This window comes from Chenopodium quinoa, unplaced genomic scaffold (assembly GCF_001683475.1).
Source record: "Chenopodium quinoa cultivar QQ74 unplaced genomic scaffold, ASM168347v1, whole genome shotgun sequence".
In the NCBI taxonomy this organism is placed as follows: domain Eukaryota; kingdom Viridiplantae; phylum Streptophyta; class Magnoliopsida; order Caryophyllales; family Amaranthaceae; genus Chenopodium; species Chenopodium quinoa.
The window spans coordinates 6,957,371-6,966,506 of NW_018743574.1; the positions used below are offsets into that span (position 1 = coordinate 6,957,371).

A 9,136-nucleotide genomic window follows, 5' to 3' on the forward strand; every position below is an offset into this window, starting at 1 on the left:
CTAATTGATAGGGCTGGAATGTTGATGTTCTTTGTACCTAAACTAGTAAACTTCATGACTTGGTTGTACTACCTTGTTCACAAATTGTACATGAAGCCATGACATTTAGGAACAAAAAGAACATGTCATCAACTTCACAAAACATAAATATAACTTCAATGAGAGTCGAAATTTGGTCTCTAAAAACGTATACAGGTAAAACAATGGTTAATTTTATGTTTTGTAAATAAAAATCCGTGTTCTTAAACTTTTCTGCATCTTTATCATCTCTCTTTTGTAACCTGGAAATGGCACGAGAAGAATACTTCTTGCTAAAAATGTACTATGTTATAACTTTTTCCGTTTCCTGGCTGGCTGGCTGCATAATTTATATCCCTAGCATTATAAAAAGCTTACACAAAGTAAAACAAAAGTATAAAGCGGGAGAAATGCATATCTTTACAAGCCCCTTGATGGATTTTAAAAAAACGTAAAGATACAATGATACATGTTACTTTTACCTAAATCTACATAAGTGAAATTTATACAGGCTTTGGTTGTATTTGCTCAAAGTCAAAGACCTCGAACATCAGGCGTCTCACGTCTGGCTTCCCATAAACTGCATAAGAGAGGCCATGAATGGCTTGACAAACAGATTGTGTGGCAGGATTTCTCAGTTTCCGATTGTGCTCATAAGCATCTTGAACCTGGTCAGAGTATATGATGAATCGATGAAGAAACTTCTCTCGCAAGTACTTTCCACAGAACTTGTTCATAAGGACACGGCGATGCTTCTCCTCTAGCCACTTTCCAGGAGCATCCAAATGTTTCATTAGGAGCCTTTCAGCCATCACTAGATCCTGCAGTAGAAGCAAAAAAGATTCATTTATCTTTAGCACACTTGCAATTCACAATATACTAGCATCTTATATAAAGACAGCAGAATCCAATAATGCTAACCTGGATCTTTTGGCCAAGATACTCCAGTCGCTCTAAACAAAACCTAGGATGTTCAAACTTGTGTTTTGATGGGTGCAGGAAACATAGCTGCAATATTTTTAAATATTTCAGAAGAAGAGATCAAAAAAGTTCCACTGGCCAATTCACAGATAAATAAGAATGAATAACAGCATAAGATGAGAAAATAACTTGACAATTTGACATCAATAGATAGAATTTTTTTAAATGAGCATCAGTTGAGCTCAGTAGCAAAAGATATAATAGGAAGGACTAACATTACAAGTCAGTTGGGGCTCAAGTCATCAAATTTTTGTTTTCAACTTGACGATAAAATTAAATTTCATCCTAAAAACAAGGATTTGTGGCATTTGCCAGCATACTGGACTTGTATTCAAAATTAATGTCAAACACTTGAAAAGAAGAAGGCACTCAATATACCTGCAGCCCAAGTCCAAGCTCAATATTCCTAGCTTCAGTGATCTCTGGGAGTCTATCATTCATCCGCAAAGGATAACCTAGTGTTCTCATAACTTGGGGTTTACTATCAAAATCCCATATGTTCCCTCGGAACCGATGCATGCCTGGGGGCACACAAGCTCTAAAAACCCTTGGATGCGCAAAAAGAGCATCCTCTGGAGGCTGTTAGCATCAAGAAGTTTAAAAAAGAATTAGCAATAAGTGTGTGAATATTTCCCTACAAAATAAAATCATCAGAGTGCAACATCCCATAACAAAAAATTCAAGCATCAAACAATAAATTCATCAGAGTGCAACATCCCATAACAAAAGAATTCAAGCATCAAACAAACAGATAATCATCCAAATTTCTTACCCTGATAGCTAAATCTAAGTAACTTAAGTGACTTCTTAGTCAAGTATGTCAAGATTCCACAGGAGCAAGAGTAATGACTTACCCTATATGTAGCTACATCTTGCCAGCTGAGTTTTCTGCCATCAAATTCTGCAGAAACATAATCAACATCCTCAAGCTGCCTTCTTTTCTTCGGCTGGCAATCCTCATCTTCCGGGTCCATCCCAAACACTTCAAAAAGTACACGATAAACTTCTGGCATCCCATAACACAAGTATATAGCCCCAAACAGAGCCCAGAACACAGACCTGTAAAAGGAGCATGAGTTTAATTTTTTTATATATCAATGAAACATCCGGTGTTTAACAGTTCACATACAAAATAACATCAAACAGGAAGACTACAATATAATTTATACAAGGACCATAAATGTGTAGGTGATTTTCCAACTTCCTCTTAAAGACTGAAATTGAGCAAAATAAACATTATTCTTCAAAGGAAATTACGCCTTTCCAAACAAAACAGATCAACATCCCAAACGCAAATTCCAGAGGGAAACGAAATGAACAATAAGGTCACAAGCTCCTGAATTCATTTATTGAGCTAAAAGCCCATTGGGAACTAAAATGAACTCAGGCCAGTATGTTAGTTCTTATTATGACTCCATCAAATCAAGTGCACCATGAAGGCATGGAGTCATGAACGATGATTTAAACAAGTTGGTGATAGGCGACATACAAAAAAACACCTCACATACAGAAAGGCTCCTATTTTCTACCTATCATAGAGTCACCTTTTCAGAGAATTATTCTGTCCTTCGAACATCATTGTAAACTACAGTCATAGTTAAAGGCCTTAAACACTGCTGATAAAAGTTATATTTTTGGACAAAACCCTGGTGCAGTTTACTGAGATAGATGCCAGATTTCCTTCTTTCCACCTTGAGGACAAGGTGCAAGTTTGGGAAGGGGGTATTGCAAGAGGCCGGTCTAGGCCCTTAATCACATATGCTCGGAGAAGGCCCAAAAGGAATTCTCCAGCAACTTGATGCTGAGCTGGAATTCTACCTATCATAGAGTCACCTTGCAGAGAATTATTCTGTCCTTCGAACATCATTGTAAACTACAGTTATAGTTAAAGGCCTTAAACACAACTGATAAAAGTTATATTTTTGGACAAAACCCTGGTGCAAGGGAAGAAACCCACACTGCTTCACATATTTCTTTCTGTCTTTTGGTTATAAAAGGGGCTGAATCGATGGAGAGTGAAGGAAAAGTTCTTAATATCTAGAGATATTAAAGAGCTACAGGAAGCATAAGTATCACTTAAACCACTAACTACTAAAGTTATTTTCACCTTCAAATTCACCTATCCCAAACAAAAATGATTTCCTTGAAACTAAACAACACATTCGTGAACCATAATTTCTTTCATTAGGATTCCTGTAAATGAAATTATGCTTCAATATAATTGCAACAAGAGCAATATCTCAAACCCGAATAACCCTACAACAATTAATCGTTCTTCATACAAGCATATCATACCATACCAAATATCAATGCATTCTTCATGTGCTAAACAAATGCTGCCAAATCATACAACCCATTTCTTTCATTTACACAACCAGCAACAATAATATGAATCAAAACAACTAAAAATCAATCAAAAATAGCAACAAATACAAACAGAAACCAGAACTTACTTCGAAGCCGGCTCTCTCTCATGGCGCCTCAACTTATCAATATCATCAAATGGGAAGACCAAATTATGCAAACTAGCAGCCTTAATCCATTTAGGCAAGTACCTCTTCCCAATCAAAGCAAACACCCTCTCCCTCATCGGCCCCGGCGACTCCCGGGGATATCTCTGCAAGAAGAACTCACACAAAGCCAATTCTAGCACATATTGCCCTAAAAACATCAACCTAGCATGCCCATGTTTCACATGTCTAGCATTCACCCTAGGACAAGAAACATAATAAGGATGCTGAAATGCTAAATACAACAAAGTATCAAATTGTTTAGCAGGATTATCATCCCCTAAATTATCAGAAGGTTCTAAAGGGTACCCTAAAGCTTGCTTAACTTCAAGTAAATACTCATCAATCCAAGTTTTATCGGCATTATTAAGCTTTGAAGAGGGTAAACAAGAGCTTAATAAAGGGAATTGTTTAAGGGACATTTGAGGGCTATCTAAGAATCTCTGAGCTAATTTAGCATCATCTAATGGAGGTTTAAGGATGTATTTTCTAGGGGGTGCTTTTCTTTTGGGGGATATTACCTTTTTACGCTCAGCTAACTCTTTCAGGAGTCTCTGAGGGCTGGTTTTAGGGAGTTCTTGAGAATCCATGGCAGAAACAGCGAGAATTCGGCGATGGCGGAAAAGGGGTTGGGGTTTTTTGAGTGGGATTTGGAGAGAGAAAGATGGGAAAGAAGATGAGAAGGAAAGATCCCCGCATTTTGAGAAATGGGGTGTTTTAATGGTGGATGAGAGGTCCATTGGTAGAACTGGGAAAGAGTATTGTGAGTTGCTTTAATGGAGATTGTTTTGAGGTCTTTAATGGCGGATTTGAGTTGACGCCATTGGAGTGAGGAGAGAGTAAATTGAGGGTTTTTAGAGGGTTTTTAGGAAGAACTGTGAAATTTGGGAAGTTGAGGATAAGGTGGATTGATTGATAGAATAATCGCTGCAATGGCAAATAGGATTCTGAGAGAAATGGAACAAGTATGATGTATGAGGGATAGAGGGAGATTTTTTTTGGGCCTAATTGAAAATTTTGTTTACAAAAACAAAAAAAAATTGTATTAGACCCATGGTATTAGGCCCAATAGATTCATAGAGAACTTTGAATTTTTTAATTTTTTATTTTCTTGTCTGGAAGATGATTTAGTATTCATTACCGATAAATATATACATAAATGCAGTCGTGTAAAATATTTGTCCACCTATTATTATGAAACAAATGGAGTATTTATTATTTATTTGTGCAACAAGTGCCTTTGTCTCATAAAAAAAATAAAAATTGCTGCCAAAATTGCTTATGACATCAATATTTTAAAACTATAGTGTAAATGTTAGTGAGCCAAAAATGTATTAATGACTTTACTTTTCTTGTACACCCTCCGGTTTCAATTATCTGCAACATTTTCCATAATTGGATGCTTCCTATTATCTGCAACAAATTTTTTATTTCTATTTTTAGTAAAAAAAATTGTGTTAAAAGACATATTTGCCCTTACTTTTTTGTTTTAATGTTGTTTAACATTTGTTAATTATACACAAATATATCTACAACACTCTAATGATTCCCACCAAAAATTAAGCCCCTTATACCTTCTGATTTCTAAACCCTTTCAACTCCCAACCACCTCATTGATTGATCTTCATTGAAGATGTATCGATTTTGCTGCCTTCATTCATCATATCTGGAGAATTCTCCAGAAATTATTCATAACCCTTCCCCCTTCTTTCATTTTCATCACTCTCTCTCCTGTTTTCTCTCGTCTCTCTCTTCTGTGAAACCCTAATTCCATTTTTATTTCTTCTCTCTCTGTAACTATGGACGGAAACGGCGATGAGTCCCCTAAAAACACCACCCCAGAACGTAGATCTGAGGGTTCTACGGTGTACACGTTACAGCGAGGCACTGGTATTGTGAAGCCTGTTCGCCATTGCACAACTTTTTTCCGCCGTTACACTCGAGGGAAGATCGGAGCGAAATTGAGCGAATACACTTCCAGTGATGAGGACGAGGAAAAGACGGGTCCTAACCAGGGTAGAGGAGTTCCAGATCTGGCCGGAAAACAAGGTACTGATCTAGAAATAGGTCCCGTTATTACTGTGGAAGGTGTTGCTGGGCCTTCAAACGCTCTTACAGTGGTGTCGGAGTCCTCTGGTGACTCTGAGGTGGTAGAGGTTGTAGTTCCTCAACCCCCTATTGAGGTGGTGGTGATTCCAGACTCACCGGTGCCTGGGGGGAGGGTAAATGGAAGTAACTACTTGTGCTGCCTTCTTATGTTGATGTTTATGGTTGATGTTGAAAATGGTTGAATTTCCCTCCTGGTTTATTTTTCGATGGGTAATTTTGTGTTGGTTGATGTTGAACTGGGTTTACTGTCCTTGTTTGTTGTCCTTGTTTACACTACTTGTTGGTGATTCATATGTTGCATGTATACTAAATGCTTGTTCCTTGTGTATGCATGTTGTGATGTTGGTGATTAATATGTTGGCTGTTTACCAATGATGATTATTGCTGCTGGTGTATGCCTATTTCTGGCTTCATGATTGTGTGAGTCCCATGTTGGCCTAGGGAATGTATGTTGATGTATGATGAGGCATGTGTTGGTGCCTAACAAGTCCCCATATGTATTTGCCTAAGAGTTCTTGCTAGTCTATGCCTAATAAGGATTTGAGATTGAGTCCCTCATTCACTTTTGTATGATTGAGTCCCTCAGTCAATGCTGTTTGATTTGTAACATTCCAAATAATGAAGGGACTCAGTTTGAGTGGGATTTGTAGGTTAGTTTAGCTCCAACAACTGTCTTGTACAGATGTTGTTGAGGTAACAACCCACAACATCTCACTGAAAATAAACTTACCTATCTGATGGAATATAAATTAAACATAATTGACAGCAACACAAACATTTCATGGAAACTGTTCTGTTCTAATCATTCAATGCATGACTGCCTAATAAAAAAAAAACAGGTAATCTACCAAAATACACATAACCAAACCATAATAAGCATGAAAAAACAAACAGTTGCTTACTTTGACAAAAACAAAGGTTTGAGTACTTGTGTGGTTATGTGTGGAAGTCATGCCTGGCTTGAATGATTTTCTTGTTTTGTCCCTAGTCTGCATCCACCTCATACTGAGTGTTGTCAGGGATATCTTGGTTGACAGGGATGAATAGAGTGTTTAGGTGGTCAACTGCTTGTTGAATGAGACCCCTTTCACATTCCAATATTTCTGGAAGTAGACCTAGACTGTCTAATCTATACTTGCCCATATGAGGTGGGTTGAAGTTGTTACCCCCTTCCTTTTCTAAAATTTTCATCATGACCCCTTGCAAAGTGATCCATGTATACTTGTTTAGTATTGGATCAAACCACTCATATGCCTCATATACTTTGTCTATGAGTTCATCCAGGGTAGTAGGAAATGACTGATATTGTAGTGATTGTATGACCTTGAAAAGACCCAAATCCAGCACATTTAGGTCTGGGGATGGTGTAGGCTGAAACACCATTTGAATGTTGAAACCATCTGATGTGCATGCTTCAATGAATTCCTCATCCATACGAATATGATGTGGCCTAGCATTGTCCCACTGGATGAAAATGTCTTTAGGAAGACTAGGATGCCATTGTCTTTTTATTGCTGGAATGATTTTGTGCAGTAGCATTTTCCTGATTTCATCCTTGTTCACACTCTCCACGGCCTTTGTTTCCATCACCCTTGCATCTCTGTTTTTGCTTTTCTTTTTAGCCCTCTGTTGGTAAGTGAATGGGAAGATACCAAACTTTCCATCATGTAACATCTGTCCATTGCAATCATACAAGGGTTTCCCAATGACCCCCCATAAACATGGCTTTAATTTTGTATCACTTTGATTGTTGGCATCTATAGGGGTTTTCTTCCTTTGGTAACAGGTAAAACCTCCTTGTCTCAAGGTTCATATAGAACCACTTCTCATCAATGTGTATGTGTTGTTGCATATCCATGAAAGTTGGGTTACCAACTGCTGGAATTGGGTGTAGATGTTGTAATGCCCACTTCAGTCTTGCCACTTTGTGGTTAGATGTAAGGGCTGGATGATTTGCTGCTGTATGTGTTCTTAACCTGCCTTTTTTTTCAATTTATGGAGAAAGGAGTGTGAAATTTTGAGGGCTGAAGCATAACTCCTTTCTGTTGTCCTTTTATACAATGGCACAGACTGCAAAAACTCATCAGTGATGTCCTTTGGTTTTCGACCTGTTTTACCAAGTTTTTTGCTTCTGACATCTATAACATTCCCTTCTGCTATACTTTTCTTGACAAATTTCCAGAGCCTAAGGGTTGTACTTCTGTGTACCCTATATTTTCTGGCCATGTCTGACAGAAATCCTCTCTTCAGTTCCCCTTCATGCATGTTGAGTAAAATATCATCTACCATTTGTCCTTTTGTGTGGACTGTTAGCTGTTTTCTGCTAGTTGCTTCCTGATGTTGTGGTGCATCCTCTTCATTGTTGTTTTGTTCTTCATCACTGCTGTCAGAATAAGAATCATATTCCATGTACTCATCCTCACTTATGTACTGAAACAGTCCCTCATTCAGTAATTGTTCAATATCAAAAAATTCCTGATCAAAGTACTCTTCCATTTGCTTGGATTACCTTTTTTTTTTTTTCTTTTTCCTTTTCTGCAGGTGTGAAGGAAGGTGATGAAGTCTTTTGTGGCTGCTGAAGTTTTTGTGAAGTGCTGCTGGAAGCGGAACCCTAATGCTGCCCTTAGTTTAGGACTAATTTTAGTGTAGGCAGTAAATATTTTGGACTAATCGAATATGTAATTAATGGGGTTTGTTTTTTTTTTTGGGAACAAATTTAATTTTCAGAATTTGAAGGCCATAGTGGCTGATGGTTTGTAATGAATGAACATTCAATGCTTGCTGCCTTTTATAAGGGGCACTTCCAGGTTTAATGTGTAGGTATAAATTTGAAACATGATAAAATTTGAAAATTTTGAAATTTTGGGTGGAAATGTGAAAATTTCAAATTTTCACACCAAAAAATAAAAGGAGGGAGAATAACTTCCCCTCTTATTTTTGGTGACAGATTTCCATCAAAAAGTAAAGGGGACCACATTACCCCCTTTTTTTCCCACTCAAATTTACCCACATGCAACACTAAGTCCCATGCACTCCTTTCTCTCTCCTATTTCCCTCCTTTTTTCCATCTTAATTAAATACCCTAAGTTGTCATTAAAATTCCCTAAAAGTTTTGCCTAGGAGTCCGTAAAAGTCATCTTTGTTGCAGATAATTGAAACCGGAGGGAGTAAAAGTTATTCCAAAATCAATTAGTTTATAATATAATCAATTAGCTTATATAATTGAAAGAAATAATTTTAGTAAATCTAAATCGTGCATCACATAAATATTAATCTAGTTTAACTAATATTTTCAGGCCCGTTCATTTCACCTCATTTTTGCATAAATTTAATTATTTGTTACTGAATTTAGTAGTGTATATTAAGTTATTAACAAGCATTAAAAAAAAGAAGTTGTAACTATATAACAATTTAATTATCTCACAATGATAACTAACTAAATAAAAATCCTACCAAAAGAGAGTACCAAGGGCCTTGGAGGTAGAGATTTAATTACGACCTTACCCCTATCTTCTACT

At 37.1% G+C, this 9,136-nt stretch overlaps 2 protein-coding genes across 2 annotated transcripts; both read right to left on the bottom strand.

The window, feature by feature from the left end:
- Nucleotides 1–381: 381 nt before the first annotated feature.
- LOC110682406 (ribonuclease III domain-containing protein RNC1, chloroplastic-like) lies at nucleotides 382–4,682 on the bottom strand. Its single transcript, XM_021858738.1, has 5 exons — nucleotides 3,453–4,682; nucleotides 1,854–2,058; nucleotides 1,378–1,578; nucleotides 940–1,026; nucleotides 382–839 (listed from the first exon to the last, which is right to left on the bottom strand). Exons 1-5 carry the CDS (start codon nucleotides 4,247–4,249, stop codon nucleotides 522–524), a joined length of 1,608 nt encoding a protein of 535 aa, XP_021714430.1. The 5' UTR covers nucleotides 4,250–4,682; the 3' UTR covers nucleotides 382–521.
- Nucleotides 4,683–6,602: 1,920 nt separating this feature from the next.
- Nucleotides 6,603–7,292, bottom strand: LOC110682595. Its single transcript, XM_021858951.1, has one exon. It carries the CDS (start codon nucleotides 7,290–7,292, stop codon nucleotides 6,603–6,605), a length of 690 nt encoding a protein of 229 aa, XP_021714643.1.
- Between the last annotated feature and the right edge of the window lie 1,844 nt (nucleotides 7,293–9,136).

Coding starts and splice junctions, on each gene's coding strand:
- LOC110682406 (XM_021858738.1), bottom strand. CDS start 4,249: ATGGACCTCTCATCCACCATTAAAACACCCCATTTCTCAAAATGCGGG. Junction 1,579..1,853: donor AAGATGTAGCTACATATAGG/GTAAGTCATTAC, acceptor TGATGCTAACAG/CCTCCAGAGGATGCTCTTTT. Junction 840..939: donor ATCTTGGCCAAAAGATCCAG/GTTAGCATTATT, acceptor CTTCTACTGCAG/GATCTAGTGATGGCTGAAAG.
- LOC110682595 (XM_021858951.1), bottom strand. CDS start 7,292: ATGTTACATGATGGAAAGTTTGGTATCTTCCCATTCACTTACCAACAG.